The 22900-nt window shown below is 44.4% G+C and overlaps 1 protein-coding gene across 1 annotated transcript; it reads left to right on the forward strand.

Annotated features, from left to right (window-relative positions):
- Window positions 1-1692: 1692 nt before the first annotated feature.
- On the forward strand, window positions 1693-22426 carry LOC136469244 (uncharacterized). Its single transcript, XM_066467519.1, has 2 exons — window positions 1693-1935; window positions 20960-22426. The coding sequence occupies exons 1-2, from the start codon at window positions 1693-1695 to the stop codon at window positions 22424-22426; spliced, it is 1710 nt and encodes a 569-aa protein (XP_066323616.1).
- The last annotated feature ends 474 nt before the right edge of the window (window positions 22427-22900 follow it).

Here is a 22900-nt window from a genome sequence, read left to right on the forward strand (position 1 = left end):
TCTGTTCCCACCGTGTGCTTATTTTCTATCTGTCGGATGGTCTTGCATCTTTAATTAAATTGGACTAGCATTATCCCTATATTTGTCTCAAAAATTAAACATTTATGATATTAATGACTGCATGGTTTATTCCTTGCAACACACATATAAGTGTTGCAACAAAGTAAATCAATATGTTGCAACAAACCATAGAAGTAGTTTGCCGATGGTTTGTACACAGACATATAAGCGTTGTCATAACCTATTATTATGTGTTGCAACTTTACAACAATTATTAGTATGTGTTACCAACATATAAATAAGTGTTGCAATTGATCCTTGCAATGCCACTCTTTAAGCAATGCATATTATACGCGTTGGTAACTAGGTATAAACCCTGCCAACACATATATGGACTTTTAGCAATGCATATTCACGTTGCAAAAGGGGGTGTCATGTTGTAGTGAGAGTTTGTGTATATAAAATTAGATGTTTATGATTATTTGCCACATAATCAAATGGGATTAGTGATCCAAATAGCATATTACCATGACCAACCCGTTTAAAATAAACTTTTATTGAACTTAATAGTCCACAAATCAAGGCTATAATCGGAGGTCCTAATAATTATGAAAGAATGAAAAATGAGTCTCTACTTAGGGTCTGTTTGGATCCTATATATAGACTAAGTGGCTAACAACTTTTATCTAAAATTTTGCTTAGTCATCCATAGTAGGGCTAATTTTTAACAAGTATTGACTAGTTGTTAGCCCATTAGCGAAGGATACAAACATACACTGACTAATATTTAGATGGCTAATTTTTTAGCTCGGCTAATAATTAGTCTTAGCCTATCAAATAAACCTTACTATTCTTATGTCTACTTGGTATCGAGTCTATTTGTACCTCAAATGGAAAAAAAAAATCTCCACAATACAAATCTGAACACTAGAGATAGTCTGCAAACATGCAGTAATTACTTGCTTGGCATTGGTCGGCTCGAGCTTATTTCATGCTGCGACTCTTTCTTGCAGACCTCCAGGTTGCACGCCATGGCGTGCTTGCAGTTTTAGCACACACCAAAGACAAGTAAGTGTCTGAGCGTATGTAAAAACGGCACCATATGCCGTCCGTCCCTACATCCACCAAGCACGCAAGGAAGAACAAGGTAGGGAGAAGAAGAGGACTTATAGTTTTGGTAGTAGTAGCTAGGTAGTAAAGGTGTGGCGTCTGCCTGGTTGACGAGGAAATCAAAGGAAAGGAAGCGCGCGAGCAACGTAACCGTAGTAGCAGTGGTAGTATATTATACGTGCATGTGTTTCTTCTTCTTCTTGACTCACATCATAATGACGGTAAATATGTAAATAATCCCTTGACTAGCTAGCTAGATATGTTTAAGTAAAGACCACGCAAAGAGGGTTCTTCTTTGCCGATTAACACGCAAACGGAACCACCGATGGAGTGGAAGACTGCCCTCGATCTGCGTGCGCTGACTATTAGCTAGTGGAGTCGTTTAGTGCAGTACTTCAGTGCTCTGCTTAATTTCTTCTCCCCCGGCCCGGCGCGCGCGGCCGGCCGGTCAAATAGCCCTCCATCCATCATCCATGCGACCATGCATATAAATTAACCTAGCTTGGTTAGTCCAAGCAAAGCAAAGCAAAGCAAGCAAGCTAATAGCTAGTTAGCAGGCATCCATCATCGTTCCATCCATCCATGAAGAGCTTGGAGGAGCAGCGCGACGACGAGGAGGGGGCGGCGTTGGTGCCGCCGCAGCTGGTGGAATCATCAGCAGCAGCAGAGCGGCAGCTGGTGGCGGCGAGGTGGAGGCGTCGGGCGCAGAAGCTGGTGCCCGCCAGAGGCGTGGGGCTGGTCATCGCCGGTCTCCTCGTGCTGGCCTTGCTCGTCGTCGGCGGCGGCGGAGGCACCAGCCGCTGGATCCACCTCGACTACGCATCGGTACTATGTACACCTCTAGCTAGCTAGGATAGGATCCTCACGTGCATACATGCATCATGTCCTTAATAATACGGGCATGGCTATGTTCGGACGCCCGCACCGCTGCGCCCCGTCTCGCATCTTGCGCTTGCCCATCCATGTCTCGCCAGCTGCGCAAGCCCACAAGCATGTGGGGCCCGTCCACGCCAATGGGGACTGCCTCCGTCTTCCCGTGCCTGACACCGAGGCGAGACAGCAGAAAGGCGAGGAGGAAGATGCAACACTTGATCTAATTTTGAAACATTCAGATACAACAATTGCAACATACGTCCCAAAATAAATAAAACATTTGAAACATGCGTACGAAGCATTTGAAAAAAATACCTGAAAAAAATACTTGAAACCATTATAAACATATACAACATCCAGATAAAACACTTGCATCATATGTATAAAAATATATGCAACATCTAGATAAAACAACTTGCAACATACATTGGAAAAAATAGATGAAACATTGAGAACGGGAGCTTGCAACATACGTGTATAACCATTACAACAAGTACAACATCCTGATCTACTTTTGCAACATCCATATGAAACACTTATAATATACCTCCAAAACATCCGAAACACTTGAAACAAACGCTTGCAACAACCGTTTTTCACCCTTCTTCCATACGACGCAGCACAAGAGCGGGGGACGGCCGGTTTCGGCCAGCTAGCAGCCAAGGATGCTGGCGCTGCTAGTTGCGCCTGGGCCTGGCCAGTGACGCCCCCTCTCCTGGCCGCCTGGCCTGGGCGCGGTGAAGGACGGAACACAGCAGGGTGGCAGGGGACCGAGGCGCCGCTGCACTCGACGAGCACGTGCATGAAGCTTGGAGGCGGAGGGCAAGGCGCCAACGACCGGGTCCGACGGCAATTGCAGTCGGTGGGGCGACTGGCAGCATACCTCACGCGGAGGATTCCTCCTCTCCGCGAGAGACGGAGGTGCTGTAGGGATGGGGGCGCCGTGGGGATGGCGCTGGTGGCGCGGGATGGAGACGGCGGCGCGGCGAATTGGGACAGTCGGACGACCACATGACGCCGGAAAGCCACGACGCACGAGCGCGGAGGTAGGGAGACGAGCTTTTCATGGGGACTTGATTTTTTTAGCCGAACCATGCATGCGACAATAAATGGAGCGTGGCGTCCGGCCTTTGGGACATTTTAACGGTGGCTTCATCATAGTAATACATATATCGTGAATGACGTTCGATATATATGACAACATCACAAACTAACTTGTAGTCGTCGTCATCTATAGTATATATATATATATATATATATATATATATATATATATATATATATATATATATATATATATATAAGTATGTCCTATCCACTTCAAAATGGAGAAAGAATATTGAGTTACCATTTCAAAATAATATAATTTTCAATCCACCCCCACCAATTTTGATTCATTGGAACATATGAGACCCACTATAAAAATTTGGTACTGTTTTGAATCGTTTTGAGGTAGCCTCAGTTCAACCTCCAGTTAATTTGTACCATCACACATAAATTTATTTAAACTATAGAAAATAGCAAACCATCTCCGAAAAATCTGAAACTTAGCGTCTCCTTAACTCGTGGCATGCACAAGCTTGAGAAAAAGTTTGAGGCGCATACGACATCGAATCTCAGAGCACTTCCAACAGATTACTTATCCTCTCTCCCCTAAAAGCATATATGAAGGATCTCCTAATATTAGTTTCTATCTAGGTTTTCCCCTATCATCCAACAGATTACCTAAAACCAATTTCTAATGGATTACCAACGTGATCAACAAATACTTTTGTTTTATCATATATATCACGTTGAAGCTTACAGGTGAATAGATGGAAGATTAGAGAGTTATGCTCTAAAATGAACATGACCTATGATAAATGCACAAATAAAACGAATATCAGTGATATATTTATTTACTTTGATAGAACAACGAAAGGTCCTATGTTCGATTTCTACTAGATGACGTTTTTTTATTTCTTTTGAATGCAAACTTGCATTGAATGAAAATTAATAATTAATTATGTTTAGTAGCCGACGCTCGTAAAAGCATTTGGGTTCTAGTGGTCTTGATCCTTAAGGTTTGTGGAGTTTGATTCTTGAATCGGGGTCCTTATTTTTCTCTTTAGATAAGAATCGTACGTATATTAAACTCGCAAGATATTGTATTACACAAACATTTACGTGTTTAGTGGTATGACCACGTTTCCTCTAAGTGGCCGTTCTCAGGTTCTGGCCTTTGTTGCTGCAAATTTATTTTGTATTTTATTTATTTCCCACCACTTCGGAGGCTCCTGGGCTGGTGCTGTTTTTATTTATTTATTTTGCGAATCGGGCTGGTTCGGAGGAACCTGGGCTGGCTAGTGCTCAGCTAAAATATTTTTAACTACAGCTATATTAAATGCAAGACTGATGATCCTTGTCGCTGGCTAGTGCTTTTCACCTGAATTCTTTGTTACAAGAAAAATATGAATGAAGAGATATCAAAATTATGAACTACCACTAGTAGAGAACAGATCTTTGATCCTCGGTCAAAATGGGCTCTAGTCCTGGAATTTTTTGCGCCCGGGACTAGAAATACCTTTAGTCCCGGTTGGTGGCTCCAACTGGGATTAAAGGTCCCTGCCCAACGGCTACTGCGCCAGACAGAGGTGGCAGGGACCTTTAGTCCCGGTTGGAGCCACCAACCGGGACTAAAGGTATACTTTTACTCCCTGTTGGTGGCTCCAACCGGGAGTAAAGGTCTACTCCCGGGCCGTGGCTGCGCCCGGGGTTGGAAAGTTACCTTTAGTCCCGGTTGGAGCCACTAACCGGGACTAAAGGTCCCCCTTTATATTCCGTCCGTCTCCTTCCTCCCCGAGCCCGAGCTCAGCACATTTTGAAGCTCACTGCAGTAGTGTTCTTGCTTCCTCCCTCCCTCCATTGTTCCTCCATCCATTCTTCGATTCCTCCGTCGATTTCTTCGATTTCTCCGTCGATTCTTCAGTTGTAAAGGTTACCAATCTCATACTCTCATTTTTCACCATTGTCTTATCTCATTTTGTTCACTATATATATATGGTTCTTTATTGTGGTTTTTTTCATTTGTAAGCAATTTGAGCTTAAAATCACTTCAAGCTTGCATATTTACATGAAAGAAGGTTAAAGTAGCTAGTTGAACTTGCGGACCGTGTTCATCTCGGCGACCATGTTCTCTGCCGAGCGGTAACGGACGTCAAGGAGGAGCTTTGATTCTACGAGGGAGAGCGGCAACGGTCGTGGAAGACCGTGTTCCCTTCCTCGTAGAATCGGAGCTCTTCCGTGGCAAGTACGGTGCCGTCCGGTGGAGAAATGCTCGCCGAGATGATCACGTAAGCAAGTTCAACTAGTACGGATGGTTATTTATTCATATGTCCCGATATCGTCGCAGTAGTCTGTCAATCACCGTACTTTTTATTTTTACTTTTTATGAAATAAAAACTTAGAAAATAGTTAGAAAATTATAGAAAATCCGTACTAGTTGAACTTGCGGACCGTGTTCAGCTCGGCAAGCATGTTCTCTGTCGAGCGGTAACGGACATCAAGGAGGAGCTTTGATTCTACGAGGGAGAGCGACAACGGTCGTGGGAGACCGTGTTCCCTTCCTCGTAGAATCGGAGCTCTTCCTTGACCAAGTACGGTGCCGTCCGGTGGAGAAATGCTCGCCGAGATGATCACGTAAGCAAGTTCAACTAGTACGGATGGTTATTTATTCACATGTCCCGATATCGTCGCAGTAGTCTGTCAATCACCGTACTTTTTATTTTAACTTTTTATGAAATGAAAAACTTAGAAAATAGTTAGAAAATTATAGAAAATCCGTACTAGTTGAACTAGCGGACCGTGTTCATGTCGGCGAGCATGTTCTCTGCCGAACGGTAACGAACGTCAAGGAGGAGCTTTGATTCTACGAGGGAGAGCGACAACGGTCGTGGAAGACCGTGTTCCCTTCCTCGTAGAATCGGAGCTCTTCCTTGACCAAGTACGGTGCCGTCCGGTGGAGAAATGCTCGCCGAGATGATCACGTAAGCAAGTTCAACTAGTACGGATGGTTATTTATTCACATGTCCCGATATCGTCGCAGTAGTCTGTCAATCACCGTACTTTTTATTTTAACTTTTTATGAAATGAAAAACTTAGAAAATAGTTAGAAAATTATAGAAAATCCGTACTAGTTGAACTAGCGGACCGTGTTCATTTCGGCGAGCATGTTCTCTGCGGAGCGGTAACGGACGTCAAGGAGGAGCTTTGATTCTACGAGGGAGAGCGGCAACGGTCGTGGAAGACCGTGTTCCCTTCCTCGTAGAATTGGAGCTCTTCCGTGGCCAAGTACGGTGCCGTCCGGTGGAGAAATGCTCGCCGAGATGATCACGTAAGCAAGGTCAACTAGTACGGATGGTTATTTATTCACACGTCCCGATATCGTCGCAGTAGTCTGTTATGTGTGTACACTCCCATTCTTCTGTTAATTTGCGGAAATATCATGTGAATTACTTACCTGCCGCAGTAAAAGACGAGAACACAATGACCATTAAAAATATCATTGTTTAGAGATCTAGATAATTTTATAGTTTCTTAATTTTATTTGTTTATAAAAGGAGAAATTTATAGTGTATTAAAAAATGAGTATAGAGAGTAGATGGCAACTGCTTCCGGGTCCTCGGCCTCTCATGGGTTTCCAAAGCGACTTAGGCCGGGCCTCCCTCTCATTCCATGCGGCAAGTGTCGTGATGAGACGAAGATTGTGATGGAGTACCGAGTGAAGAAGGAGGGTCCCAACAAGGATCGTATCTTCTACAAGTGTCCGGATCGCAATGTGAGTTATTTTATCGTATTTAATGATTATGGTTAGTTTATACCTATTTTCATGATGGTTGTGATTAAAGTTCTAATTTTTTGTTTTAATTTCAGTGGGATGGCAGTGGACGATGTTCAGGCTTCTACTGGGAGGAAGAGTATGTTGAACTCGTGCAAAAATATCTTGCACAACAGGCAGATACGGCGGCTAATGAGGCAGTGATCCAGCCGAAGAAGCCCAAAGATGTTGCACAATCGGGGGATCTGTCTGTTTTAGTTGAGATTGGTCGTGAAATCCTAGTGCTACTGAAATGTATTTTAGCTTTAGTTCTTTTAGTGGTAGTTGGGATTGTCTACATTGTAGCGATGCTTTCATAAATTTGTATCTTTTGTGGTGGCACGCATGTTGTATAAATAATTAATTATGATCTAGGTTTTAATATGGTATTTATGTCATGTAATGCAGATGAGCCGTCATTGGATGTATAATGCTGATCGCCGCTCCCAAGAGTTCATTGACGGCGTGCATTCTTTGTTACGTGCGGCCGAGGCAAACAAACGCGACGGTTTCATGTGCTGCCCATGTGCCATATGTAAGAATACGGTGGAATATCCTTGCTCAAGGACTCTTCATTCACACTTGTTCAAGTCGGGTTTCATGCCAAACTATATTTGTTGGACAAAGCACGGAGAAACCGGTGTTGTAATGGAAGAAGGTGAAGAAGAACAATGGGACGACAATGATATTATTCCCGATGGTGCGTGCTTCAATGATACTGCAATGGGAGAAGCTGAAGAAGAGGTAGCCGCAGAAGATGAGCCGGCTGATGATCTTTCTCAGGTCATTCGTGACGCACAAAGAGAATGTGAAAGTGAAAAGGAGAAGATCAAGTTCGAGCGGATGCTAGAAGATCACAAGAAATTGTTGTACCCAACTTGTGATGCAGGGCAGAAAAAGTTGGGAACCACACTAGAATTGCTGCAATGGAAGGCAAAGAATGGTGTATCTGACAAGGGATTTGGAGAGTTACTAAAAATCCAAAAGAAGATGCTTCCGAAGGACAATGAATTGCCCGCCACTACCTACGAAGCAAAACAAGTTGTCTGTCCTATGGGGCTAGAAATAGAGAAGATACATGCATGTCCTAATGACTGCATCCTGTACCGTGGCAAAGAGTACGAGAAATTGGATGCATGCCCGGTATGCCATGCGTCGCGGTATAAGATCAGGCGAGATGACCCTGGTGATGTTGAGGGCGAACGTCCGCGGAAGAAAATCCCTGCCAAGGTTATGTGGTATGCTCCTATAATACCACGCTTGAAACGTCTGTTCAGAAACAAAGAACATGCAAAATTGTTGCGATGGCACAAAGAAGACCGTAAGGTAGACAATATGTTGAGACACCCTGCTGATGGGTCCCAGTGGAGAGCAATCGACAGAGAATTCCCGGAGTTTGCAAATGACGCAAGAAACTTAAGGTTTGCTTTAAGTACAGATGGTATCAATCCTTTTGGAGAGCAGAACAGTAGTCATAGCACTTGGCCTGTTACTCTAAGTATCTACAACATTCCTCCTTGGTTATGCATGAAGCGGAAGTTCATTATGATGCCTGTGCTCATCCAAGGCCCGAAGCAACCTGGCAATGACATCGATGTGTACCTGAGACCACTTATTGACGAACTTCTCATTTTGTGGAATAAAGAAGGTGTACGTGTGTGGGATGAGTACAAACAGGAACACTTTGATCTGCGAGCATTGTTGTTCGTAACAATCAATGATTGGCCTGCTCTAAGTAATCTTTCAGGACAGTCAAATAAGGGATATAATGCATGCACACACTGCTTCGGTGATATTAGAGGTGTATTCTTGAAAAAATGTCGAAAGGTCGTGTACCTTGGCCATCGTCGATTTCTTCCTGCAAATCACCCCGTAAGAAAGAAAGGCAAGCATTTTAAAGGGAAGGCAGACCACCTGACCAAGCCTCGCAACCGAACCGGTGAGGATGTACTCGATATGGTCAATGATGTGAAAGTCGTCTTTGGAAAAGGACATGGAAGCCAACCTGTTCCGAACGACGCTAACGGTCACGCACCCATGTGGAAGAAGAAGTCCATATTTTGGGACCTACCCTATTGGCAAGTCCTAGAGGTCCGCAGCTCGATCGACGTGATGCACCTGACGAAGAATCTTTGTGTGAACCTGCTAGGCTTTATGGGTGTGTATGGAAAGCCTAAGGACACATTTGAAGCACGACAGGACCTGCGTTGTTTGAGAGAAAGAGACAACCTGCATCCAGAGAAGACAGATGATGGACGCCATTACTTACGTCCTGCTAGCTACACTCTAAGCAAAGAGGAGAAGGAAATCATGTTTGAATGCTTAAACAACATCAAGGTACCATCTGGATTCTCCTCGAATATAAAGGGTATTATAAATGTGCCAGAGAAGAAATTCTGTAACTTAAAGTCCCATGACTGTCACGTTCTCATGACGCAATTACTTCCAGTTGCATTAAGAGGAATTCTACCTCCAAATGTACGTCTAGCCACCGTGAAGCTATGTGCATTCCTCAATGCAATTTCTCAGAAGGCAATTGATCCAACTGATCTAGCTAAACTACAGAATGATGTGGTTCAATGTCTCGTCAGCTTTGAGTTGGTGTTCCCTCCTTCCTTCTTTGATATTATGACACACCTCCTAGTTCACCTAGTCAAGGAGATTTTCACTCTCGGTCCTGTGTTCCTACACAACATGTTCCCCTTAGAGAGATTCATGGGAGTCCTGAAGAAATATGTTCACAACCGTGCTCGCCCAGAAGGAAGCATCGCCAAGGGCTATGGAACAGAAGAGGTCATTGAGTTCTGTGTTGACTTTATTCCCGACCTTGAATCGATTGGTGTTCCTGAATCGAGACATGAAGGGAGACTAAGCGGAAAGGGGACACTAGGGAGGAAAACATATATTGGTACGGATGATGATTATTTCAATAAAGCGCACTACACAGTTCTACAGAACTCCTCTTTGGTAGATCCGTATATTGAGACACACAAGGATCTCTTACGATCCGAGTTTCCAGGGAAGACTGAAGCTTGGATTACGCGTAAGCACATGGAAACTTTCGGCGGTTGGTTGCGAAAAAAATGTCAAGGTGATGAGAGCATCCATGAGCAACTGTATTTATTGGCTATGCAACCATCATGGCATATCGTCACATACAAAGGGTACGAGATAAATGGGAACATATTCTACACAGTAGCCCAAGATAAAAGGAGTACCAACCAAAACAGTGGTGTCCGCATAGATGCCACAGACCCGAATGGGAATAAGCAGACATATTATGGACGCATAGATGAAATATGGGAACTAGAATATGCACCTACTTTGAAGATCCCATTGTTCAAGTGCCAATGGGTCAAGGTGACCGGAGGCGGGGTAACAGTAGACAACGAGTATGGAATGACAACAGTAGACCTTAGTAATATTGGGTACAAAGACGAACCATTCGTCCTTGCCAAGGATGTGAATCAGGTGTTCTATGTCAATGATATGTCTACCAAACCAAAAAGAGGAAAAAACGATAATGACTCAACCAAAGAGCCAAAGCGCCACATAGTTCTTTCAGGGAAAAGAGTCATCGTGGGAATTGAGGACAAGTCGGACATGTCAGAAGATTATGAAAAGGATGACCGAATTCCGCCATTCAAAGTGAACAAAGACCCTAGCATCTTGGTAAATGATGAGGACACTCCATGGTTACGACGCGATCATAACCAAGGGACATACGTAAAGAAGAAGTTCACTGCTGTGCCCACTTGATGATATAGTGATTTAATGTAGTGTGTGTTTGAGATATTATGTAATAATTGTGAATTCAGATGTTTATTATGTCATGTTTCAAATTAAATCAATGTTTGATTTGGTGGGATTTCTCTCTCAAAAAGGTAAATTAGGATATTGAGTGATGAAAAATTAAAATATTAACGTTAAAATGATGTGAAAACAAATTTCCTGTCCAAAACCAATAGTTTTAATAATTTTAATTAAACACTACATTTTTGCATTAACGAAATAATAAATATTAGTTACATTATGTTTTATAATTGTAACAAAAAATAAAAAAAGTTAGGTTATAGATTTTTCCTATGTGCAATAAAGAAAAAGAAAATCCATATTTTTAACAAAATAATTTTATGCCTTTTATTTAATTTACTATGTATTTAACAAAAACTATTGCATTTCTATTGTATTTAACAAGACTATTGCTTAAAACAGGCGGGAAACGAAACTGCAGGCCACCTTTACTCCCGGGTGGGAAGCCCACCCGGGAGTAAAGGTGGGCTGCAGTTTCGTGGCCCGCCAAAAAAAACCCTTTACTCCCGGTGCGTGTTACCAACCGGGAGTAAAGGTATACCTTTACTCCCGGTTGGTAAGACGCACCGGGAGTAAAGGTACCTTTACTCCCGGTTGGTAATACGCACCGGGGGTAAAGGACCTTTACTCCCGGTGGGGGGATGGCACCGGGAGTAAAGGGGTATGGCCTATATATACCAGGGCCATCTTCTTCCTTGCGTTCTTCGCCGATTCCTCTCCCCTGCACCCACGCCACACCGAGGACGCCGCCGCCACCCCGCCCGACGCCGGTCGTCACCACCGCCTCGCGCGCGTCCGTGGTCCCCACGCCACCCCGCGCGCCGACGACCTCGCTGCTGCTGCCCGCCCTGGCCCAACGCGCGCCAGCCGCTGCTTGGTAAGTTTTGGTAAGTTAATTTCGTCATTAGCGCCGACGACCTCGCTGCTGATGCGATCTTGAATGTGTTTCGTCATTAGCGCCGACGACCTCGCTGCTGATGCGATCTTGAATGTGTTTCGTCATTAGCGCCGACGACCTCGCCAGCCGCTGCTTGGTGTTGTAAAAATGTGTACCGCGCGCCGACGACCTCGCTGCTGATGCGATCTTGAATGTGTTTCGTCATTAGCGCCGACGACCTCGCTGCTGATGCGATCTTGAATGTGTTTCGTCATTAGCGCCGACGACCTCGCCAGCCGCTGCTTGGTGTTGTAAAAATGTGTACCGCGCGCCGACGACCTCGCTGCTCTGCTGCTGCTGATACGACCTCGCTGCTTGGATGTGTACTGTGTTGTAAAAATGTTAAGTTCGTCGTCCGCGAGTGTGCACAAGCAGCTGTTGTCGGCCACCAGGCCATTCCTTAACGACGACGACAAGCGTAGTCTTCGTCATTAGCGCGCGTAACCGACGCGTGTCATCCAGCGACACCAACGAAAACGGCAAATTAAGCGTACGACGATACAGTGGCTAGTCACCATTTATCTTTAAAAATAGTTACAGATATTACGATTGATGTTTCAAGTTACCACCATAAATCGATTTATAAAGACGGTTGGTATATCACCCTGAAATCGATTTGTAGACATAGTTGGTAATAATGTGACCGGTCTCAAAAAGAAATACAGCGCAATGAAGTTCATAACCCTTTCAAGTTAGATTAAGAACTTTCTATTGAAGTTGTTGAGCTAGAAGACATGTACAACCTTTACTTGATGATATTTTCAATTAAAATAGTATATGGCCCCAAAATTATGCTTTAAATTTTTTAGTTTTTCAAATTCAATTTTAAAATGTACATTCTTGCTGTGATACCGAATAGATCTGAAACGTAGAAATTTGTTCTCCTAAACTGAAAACATTTCTCTTTTGAAAGTAGAACATTGTTTCATGAATCTAGAACATTGCCTTTGCTCAATACAAGAATTTTTTCTATCTTCATAGATCAATGTTTGTTAACGAAATTTTATCCAAATATATTCATGTAGGGTCTTTTTTTTGAAGGATTTGTTGTAGGATATATAATGGTCAAATAGGAACTCAATTTGGATACCCAGTTTGTAAACTAAGCGTTTTTTAGTTTATAAAAAATATCACATGTGATGATGTAAGCAGTTTTGGTTGGACTTGCATGCATGGCTAAAGACAATTTGGGCCACAAGAAAGAAAAGTCCAAAAAGAAGATAAATTCTTATCATTTCGGAAATAGTAATGGTTATATTAGCAATAAGACACATATACTTACATTTCATAATGACTTATACTTACATTATCAGCATAGAATTTATGTATACGGCGGAGCACCGCCGCCCTCGTTCACCCATGTGTACAGACATATATACGGCGGAGTGGAGCACCGCCACTCTTGTCACACCGCCCTCTCTCGCGGCCTAGTCGATCAACATTCGTATTATCGTTATCGTTAACGCTAAACAATCACACCAGGGCGAACCGCGCTGTTGATGTCACCGACGTGGTTCGCCCTAGTCACCGACGCAATTCGCCCTCGGCCATTTATGTATAGCCCTAATTCGCCCTAGTACCGACGCAGTTCGCCCTAGTGTGGCGAATTGCGTCCGTGACCGAGGGGCAAGATTTAATAATGCATATTGTTCGTAGATTTTACGCATGTAAGCAAAGATTTGACGTACTATATATTGGTTTTGTTTTTTGAAGCTAGATGGCCGACCCGAGAAACATGGATGAGGAGGAGTTGATGATGAATTTGATCAACACTGGCACTCAAGTTGCCGGCGATGATGGTGCTAAAAATAACGTGCAAGAGGATGCAGATGACGGGAGTCAGTACTTAGCTCTTGAACAAAATGAGCAACAACATATTGGCCAAGTATATATTTTTTATTATTAGCTATATATATTATCATATGTCTTATGTGTGCTCATGACATTAAAAATAATGTTTATGTTTTGTAGCCCTCTGGATCGACATCAACAACTACAACGAAGAGTAAAAATGTTCGAGGTCCCAAAAAGCCATTGGAGGGCCGCTTCATCATCTCGGAGTTCAATGTGGATACAGGAGAACCGGGGGGGGCCGAATAAAATGAAATTTGTGCACCACTGTGGTTACCTTGTACGGGACCGGCTCCCGATTAGTACCCGTGAATGGAAGAAGAAGACCAATGCTCCTCATATCAGTTTTGTCTCCGATCGTGACAAGACGTTAATTTGGAAAGATGTCTTGGTACATTTCACGCTCCAAACAGATGGTTATGATGATATAATTGATGGTGATGAATTGAAGGAGCGAGTTAGGGATTGGGCAATGAAGAAGATGGCCACCCAGTTTCAGACTTGGAAGAAACACCTATACACGACGTATGTCAAGAAGAACATAGCACCAGATTTTACTGTCCCAGGCCCGATCTCAAAGCAGAGGCCCTATTGGGATGAGTTTGTACAGTACAAGACTTCGGAAGAGGGTGTGAGTCGGGTGATAAAGAACCAACGTAATGCCCAACAGAAGACATACCACCATAACTTGGGATCAGGTGGCTACCCGACTGCCATTAAGAAGTGGAACAAAATGGAAGCAGACCTTCTTGCCAAGGGTATCAGACCAGAATCACTCGAGTGGGGAGAACGTGCAAAGAATTGGTTTTTCGCTCATGGGGGAACACTAGACCAGGAGACAGGGAAGTGCGTTTATGGCGCAAGACTGCAAGAAGCAGCAGAAAGATTGTTTTATGCTCAGAGAGCTACTGCTAGTGGTGCGTTCAGGCCCAACAGAGAGAAGGATGAGCTGACATACGCCATCGGGACTATTGAACATGGTGGCCGAACTAGAGGCAAAGGAAGTGTCTCGTGGGAGCATGGATTCCCTCAGGACAGACCTTCCTACAGAAGCCGCCAGAGAAAGAAGGAAGAAGAGGCACAGCGGCTCCAGAGGTTGGAGGAAGCGGTGCGTGAAGCACAGGAGCGGGAAAAAAACCTTGAAGCGAGAATGCAGGAGGAAATCAGAAGGCAAGTGCAAATAGCAGTGAGTGCAAGCAAGCAGGCATCAGAGCCAGGAATCAACATTAGCCAATCTGTTCAGTTGAAAAGCAGCTGCGCTTCCACGGAGATACCAAATCAAGGGGACACAGGACTGCGCTTCCCTGTGGATGACGTCACTGAACCTTGTACAACGTGTGAGCTACACATTCCGAAGGGGAATTCCACAATCAAGGTGGCTATCGGTCTTGTTAATCCTATCGACCGAACCAAGACACCAAGGATTCATGGGAATATAATCCAAGAAGGATATGCTACCATCTCGGTAGATAAAGCTGAAAAAGGTTTTAGTGATTTACCTCTTGACATTCCTGGAGGTGATGGCGAGAAGACTCTAGGAGAAGCGGAGAAGACATTCATTCTATGGCGCAAGCGCTACATTATCATTCCAGGGATGTCGGCTCCACCTCCTCCTGAACTACCTCACCATAGGTACGTGCGGATGAAAACACTACATCATTAATTTGTATTGGCTTAAATAATTAACAATCTGCTCATAATAATATGTCATTCCTTTTTTTGTAGCAGATCCTCCCCCAACCTAAATCCAATTGTTCAATCGCCAGATCATCATAGTGCTCTGTACGATGACATTGTGTTGGAAGGCGAGGCTGCATCCACACCATCTCCAAGGAGGTCTCCAACGCCGCAGCCGCCACCTCCAAGGAGGTCTCCAACGCCGCTGCCAACACCTCCAAGGAGGTCTCCAACGCCTCCCCCGCCCCCGCCTACCAAGAAGCCTAGCAAGAGGCCAGCCCCTCAAACGAAGAACCAGTCCCCGCCTGCAAAGAAAGCCACCGTGAAACCAAGGGCTATTCCCAAAATAATATCTGAAGAGAAGGAAGAAGGAACTGATGCATATAAAAAAGATATGTCTAGATTCTATGACAAACTTAAAAAGAATCAAGAAGCAAGGAGAAACCCGGAGAAACCGTACTTCTTCGTAGCTCCAGATATTCTAAGAAAAAGGGTGGCTTCTTACCAGCAACAACAGCGGGAATCTCGTAAGCCGTCCAAATCAACGTTATCGGACTATGACCGCACTCTCACCAAGTCAATTGAGGCGGCACAGAAAAAGAAGCGGGCAGGGAAAGGAGTTGCCCAACTCGGACAACAAGCGCACCAATCAGTCCCCCCGCTAGTTGTTGGTAATGAATATGGTTCGAATTTAGGATTAATGCATCAGGCAAACATACCTCCGGATGTCGATTTGGATCACCTTGGTGAATTTATTGATGAGACTGGTCTCGACCTTTACCAGATGTTTGGTGATGGAAACATTGAGAGTGCGGCGGAGGTTGATATTTGGAAGAAAAAATTTGTACTAGGCCAGAGTCTATACAACCCTCAAGCCTTATCTGATCTGGGGACGCAAATGTACCTGCTAAACAATTGGTACATGCAGGCGTCTACCGGTGGAGACTTCTGCGTTGGTGTCAGAATTAGAGACGAACATTGGTTCCGTGGCGATGATGTTATGTATGTTGACTTTGCAGAATTTCATCAACTATGCCACCTGACCTCTCTGGACAAAGTTATCATTAGCTGCTATTGCCTGTAAGTAATAATTCTTTCGATCTATTATTAAACTCATCATATGTGTGTATATGCATATAAATTATCCTAACAAGTACTATATATATGTAGATTTACAATGACAGAGCTCAGAAAGGAAGGCTGCAATGAAATTGGTTTTGTTGATCCCCATATAATATTCAAAGACCCAATTACTCCAAAGACTAATTGGAAGTCTGAGTCAGAGAGTAACCTCATGAACTTCTTAGTGAACCAACGCCACAAGAAGGATATACTCTTTCCCTATAACTTCAAGTGAGTGTTAATAATGTCGATCATCCTTAATGGCTCATATGTTGATTCTAGTTAATTAATGAGTGTTATGCGTTATATCCTATAAACACATGCAGCAATCACTGGATATTGATGGACATCGATCTGGTGAAAAGTCACTTGATAATCTATGACTCGATGAGAAAACCACAACAAGACTACCAAGATATGATAGATATTATCCAGAGGTAATTTCGGGATCTCTAGCAACTATATATACACACAAACATGATGATTAACTATATCTGATGACGTGGCAAATTTTTTATTGGGCAGTGTTTGGAAAACCTTTATTGAGAAGCAACACATGGAAAAATGCAAAGCGCCACTGAATGTAATCCCTTTGAAAGTAAGTCCCCTGAATCGCATCATCTTTATTAATTAAACATATAGCTTTCACCGGATCACCAGATTGGATGACAAATCTTTTTCTCGTAAAGTGGTGTCTGAGGCAGGAACAGGGGAACAACTACTGTGGTTACTATGTTTGCAAGTTTATCAAGGTGGTCTCCCAAAGAACTCCTACAGAGAGACTCAAAGTACTGTTAAAAATACACTATATATTCATTTAATTATTATTATTGATTGTGTTACTATGTCTTTATATATATATGTACATATATTAATTTATTTTCCTTTAATTCAAACCTGTAGACTCGATGGTTGGAGGAAAAGGTCATACGACAAGACCAAATCAAAGCAATTCAAGAGTCTATAGCCGGATTTTTTAATGAGCAGGTCATCGATTCCAAGGGCGAGTTCTACTTCGACCCAACACTGCCATGGAAGCCAAGCTAGAGGATGAGAGGAAACTTGTTATATCACAACAACTGTAATGCAATCTTTTTGTAATATATGTACATGAAATAATATAATGTAAAATACACATATGCATGCATGCATGTAAATATATATATGATGCATGCATGCATATATATATATATATATTTTCTATGCTTGAATTGTGTGATTTAATACGTTCATTGTGCTTGAACCGAAACATACTATACACGCGTATAAATGTATAATTAGCAGCGTACAATACGACTTCGAAAACAAAAAAATGAAAAGAAAAGAAAAAAGAAAAAAACCTTTAGTCCCGGTTCGTATTACCAACCGGGACTAAAGGTGCCGGCCATCGTGGCATGTCAGGAGGCACCTTTAGTCCTGGTTGGTGTTACCCACCGGGACTAAAGGTCCTCCTTTAGTCCCGGTTCCTGACCCGGGACTAAAGAATCCCCCTTTAGTCCCGGATGCTTGCTCCCGGGTGGAGAACCGGGACTAGAGGGGGTTCCCCACCGGGAGTAAAGCTCGGTTCTCTACCAGTGTACGATACTAACTTTGTTTCAAAACTTTTATTCAAATTTTGATAAAATTGGATCATACTTGTTGTTATGAAGATATTGAATTGGTTTATCTAATGAGCAACCTTTCTTAAAAAACTTGTATGTTATGAATCACTATAATGTTAGACTTTTTATGATTTAGGCGTGAAGTTAAAATATCATCTAAATTATGCACTTATGTGTTAAAAAAAATTGCAACAACTCAAGTATATATGGTACATCCGCTCCTTTGGATCCTAGAGACTAGAGATCCAGCGTACGAGATCTGCTGTTGTCACATTATTTTTTGTTAAAATATAAATTTATGACACACCATCCTTGTCATGGATCTACGTCGATTGCAAATTGGTGTTGATGACACAAGAATATTGTCACAATATGGAATTGGACTATCTTTAAGACGTTTCTTGTGACTTGCATTTACTTATGTCACTAAGTTGAAATGCATCCACAACAAACGTCATAAACTGATCGATTTAGTGACCTTTTGATCAGATGTCATGTTATAAACCAACACATTTCTTGTAGTAAATGTTATTCTCGCAGGTATTTTCAAAATGTAAATTTTGCGCTAAAAGAAAAGGTAGTATTGTATAACTTAGCACTGTCAAATTATTCGTCGAAGTTATGCTCACTCAGTTATGTGCGCACGATTCTCAAAAAAATAAAAGAAAATGTGGGAGCGCGTGAGATCCACCACGTCCGCGAAAAAAGAATGAAATGCGTGTGCGCCCACCACGCCCTCCCGAAAGGAGAAAGAGAATGAAATACCATCAGACTACCCTAAAAAGGTGACAGGTGGGAATGAATGGTTTTCTATTAAGGCCTGGTTTAGTTCAAGAAAATTTCACCCCAAACTATCACATCGAATCTTGCGGCACATGCATGGAGTATTAAATATAGACGAAAAAAAACTAATTGCACAGTTTGGTTGGAAAACGCGAGACGAATGTTTTAAGATTAATTAGTCCATGATTAGCCATAAGTGCTACAGTACTAACATGCGCTAATGATGGATTAATTAGGCTTAATAAATTCGTCTCGCAGTTTCCAGGCGAGCTATGTAATTAGTTTTTTTATTAGTATCCGAAAATTCCTTCCGACATCCCTGAAACATCCGATGTGACATCCAAAAAATTTCATTTCGCGAACTAAACGCAGCGTAAGGCAAGTCTGCTGGTCGGAGAATAGTTCGCTGACATCTGTTTGAATGAACGTTCGCCAATTAGTGGCATCGGTCCCCTGCTCTAACGTTAACGCCCATCCTGAACTTGAAGGAACGAAACAACCAAGAGAAATGACAACACTGCACCCTGCTTCTTCACTGGCCGGAGAGCGTTGTTGGCTGTTGCATTGTATTGTATTGTACGCAAACGTAAAATGCGGATTGCTGTGATCTGTGAGGCCAAGCAAAGCATAGAAACTCAACGCATGGACAGAATCGCCGTGGCTTGGAGTTCCGCAGGTAGGTAATAAGGCATCTATAGCTAGCGTTAGGCACATGGTGCACGCCAAACATTTTCCAGCTAGAGCATCGATCCGCCCATCGTCGACTGAGCAGACAGCAGTGTGTTCGCGCGTCTTGTCCTCGTACAGGGTGGCCACAAACTCTGTCTGTACACGTCCTTCTTCTACTAATAACCTAGCTTTCCAGTGTCCGGTCAGATAGTCCTCCATCCATCATCCATGCGACCATGCATATAAATAAATTAACCTAGCTAGCTTGGTAATTAGTTCAAGACTTCAAGCAAAGCAAGCAAGCTAATAGCTAGTTAGGCATCCATCGGTCCATCCATCTATGAAGAGCTTGGAGGAGCAGCGCGACGACGAGGAGGGGGCGGCGTTGGTGCCGCCGCCGCAGCTGGTGGCGGCGTGGTGGATGCGTTGGGCGCAGAAGCTGGTGCCCACCAGAGTCGTGGGCCTGGTCATCGGCGGTCTCCTCGTGCCGGCCTTGCTCGTCGGCGGCGGCGGCGGCGGCGGAGGCACCAGCCGCTGGATCCACCTCGACTGCGCATCGGTACTGGCCCTTCAACCTTGACTAGCTAATCAATCTTCACGTACGATGCATGACGATATATATGACAACATCGCAAACTAACTTCGTCTATACAATATAAACATATATGGCGTATCCATCCTACCTGCCTACTATTCAGTATACTACTCCTACATGCAGTAGTAGGAGTCGTAGAAACTAATTAACACAATTATACTAATACATAAACACTAGCCCCGCCCCTTCATCTTTTTTTCCCCCTACCTAGCTTGACTTGGAAATGGAAACACACACTAGCTAGCTAGCAGAAGCAGAATATAGGATTGCCCAGCTGACACAGTGACACAGTTCAAAGTGCGTCATGCATGCATGCTTGCTGCTCCGAGATTTTTCCTTTTCCTTTTTTATTTTGTCATTTGATATTTTTTTCCTTTTTTCTTTTATTAAGATAAGAAAAACCGTGCGTGGGAGCTGCCTGCTAGCGGCTGAGGTTGTTAAAATGCTCGGAAAATAATAAAAAATTTCATCAGCATATTGCATAGTAGCATTAGAAAAATAGAGATTTGCTATATTTCAGGTGTCTAAAATATAAACTTTTCTTCAGACGACAGCCATAGAACATCACATGTACACTATGCGAACATCATAAAATACATTATAGAATATTACATGTACACTGCGCGAGCATCACCACACGTCGTCTGAATAGCAAACACAAATTCAGGCGACTGTCGTATGTACGTGAACATTGCAAAATATAGGTCCCGTTCGCTTCGCTGAAAAAACAATTCGAAACGCAGTTTCGGCTGATTTGTTGTGAGAGAAAAACACTGTCTCGGCTGAAAAAATAAGCTGAAAAGTACGGATTATAAGAGAAACGAACAGGGCCATATTATAGAACATCACATGTATACTACGTGAACATCGCAAAATTTATCATAGAACATCGTCTGAACAACAAACACAAAATTCAGGTGACTGAAGTACAGGAAAAATGAGAAAAATAATAGCGTATTTGTATGGTGTTAAATAAAGATACATTTTATATCAAAGTTGTACCTATGGATGTAAAATAATATTGTTACATGTTGTAAATGTGACAGTATACTTGCATGCATGTTTGGTTGCAGACGTTTCTACCTGGGAGCGGCGGCGGCGGCGTGAAGCAGCACCGATGGCCTCCTCACCACATCCCCTCACCTGAAGCGGACCTCGTGCCCATACCCTTCAGCTGCGGCGACAACGGCAATAGTTCCTCCTCCTTGGCATCGGCGTGTCCCCGCCGCCGCACAGGCACAACAGCAGTACAATCCCCCTCTACGTCGCCATCATTGACACCATCACTGGCCTCCAAATCATCATCATCGAAGAAACAAGCCCCTCCTCCTCAGTGCCCGGAGTACTTCCGGTATATCCACTCGGACCTGTCGCCATGGCGCGAGACGGGGATCACGCGCGAGACGGGGATCACGCGCGAGACAGTGGAGCGCGGCCGAGGCCGGGCGGCGTTCCGGCTGGTGATCGTGGACGGCCGCGCGTACGTGGAGACGTACCACCGTGTGTTCCAGACGCGGGACACCTTCACGCAGTGGGGCATCGCGCAGCTGCTGGCGCGCTACCCCGGCCGCGTCCCGGACCTGGACCTCATGTTCAACTGCGACGACATGCCCGTGGTCAGGTCCTCAGAGGCCGCGCCGCCGCCGCTGTTCCGGTACTGCAAGGACGACACGACGGTGGACATCGTGTTCCCGGACTGGTCCTTCTGGGGGTGGCCCGAGGTGAACATCCGGCCCTGGGCGCCGCTGCTGGAGGAGATGGCGGACGAGACGGCGCGTCTGCCGTGGGCGGAGCGGGAGCCGTACGCGTACTGGAAGGGCAACCCCACCGTGCACGGCGAGCGCAGCGACCTCCTCCGGTGCAACGACTCATCCGGCGAGTGGAGGACGCGCGTGTTCTGGCAGGACTGGCGCGCCGCCAACCGGGACGGCTTCCGGGACTCCAACCTGGCGAAGCAGTGCCGGTACAGGTACAAGATCTACGTGCGGGGGCGGTCGTGGTCGGTGAGCCAAAAGTACATCCTCGCCTGCGACTCGCCGGTGCTGCTTGTCGCCACCCCCTTCAAGGACTTCTTCTCCCGGGGCCTCGTCGCCGGCAGGCACTACTGGCCCATCGACCCCGGCGCCCGCAAGTGCGCAGACATCAAGTTCGCCGTCGACTGGGGCAACGCGCACCCGGAGCAGGCGCGCCGGATGGCGGAGGAAGGCAGCGGATTCGCGCGCCACGACCTCAGCATGGACTACGTCTACGACTACATGCTGCACCTGCTCACCGAGTACGCCAGCCTGCTCCGCTACAAGCCCACCGTGCCGGAGAAGGCCGTCGAGCTGTGCGCCGAGACCATCGCCTGCCCTGCGGCCGCGCACGCTAATAACAGGAAATTCAACTTCATGATGGAGTCCAGGGAGAGGTATGTCGCCGACTACCAGCCCTGCACGCTGCCGCCACCCTTCACCGACGATGAGGTGAGGGAGATGGCGCGAAGAGACCAGGAGGCCCGCTGCAATGTGCACAAGATGATGACCACCATGACTCCATGACATTGACGACTGATGATCAGCTAGCTACCTGACTTCGTCCTCACTATATGGTCGATCGTCTATATACGACTACTCAATCTGTTTTAAATTATGAGACATTTTGACTTTTCTAGATTCATAATTTTTGTTAGGCACTTATATATACACTATGTCTAGATACATAATAAAAATAACATATTTAGAAAAGATAAAACATCTTATAATTTGGAACGAGGGAATACTGCATACTTGGAACGGAGGGAGTAGTACTGCATACTCCACGTACGTCACCAAGCGTTGTCCAAGCTCCACGTCCACAACATGGATTGTCCACACACGGATTCTGTTATTTTATTAGTATTCTCTATCTATATATCTTTGGATGTCCAATTCTTTAGTTGTACGAATATATATGAGATTATTATGACAACATTGGCCCATGGGGACCCGGAAACACAAAAAATTCCTATATACTTAATACTATTGTACGAAATA

Source organism: Miscanthus floridulus, chromosome 8, assembly GCF_019320115.1.
Source record: "Miscanthus floridulus cultivar M001 chromosome 8, ASM1932011v1, whole genome shotgun sequence".
Classification (NCBI taxonomy): Eukaryota; Viridiplantae; Streptophyta; class Magnoliopsida; order Poales; family Poaceae; genus Miscanthus; species Miscanthus floridulus.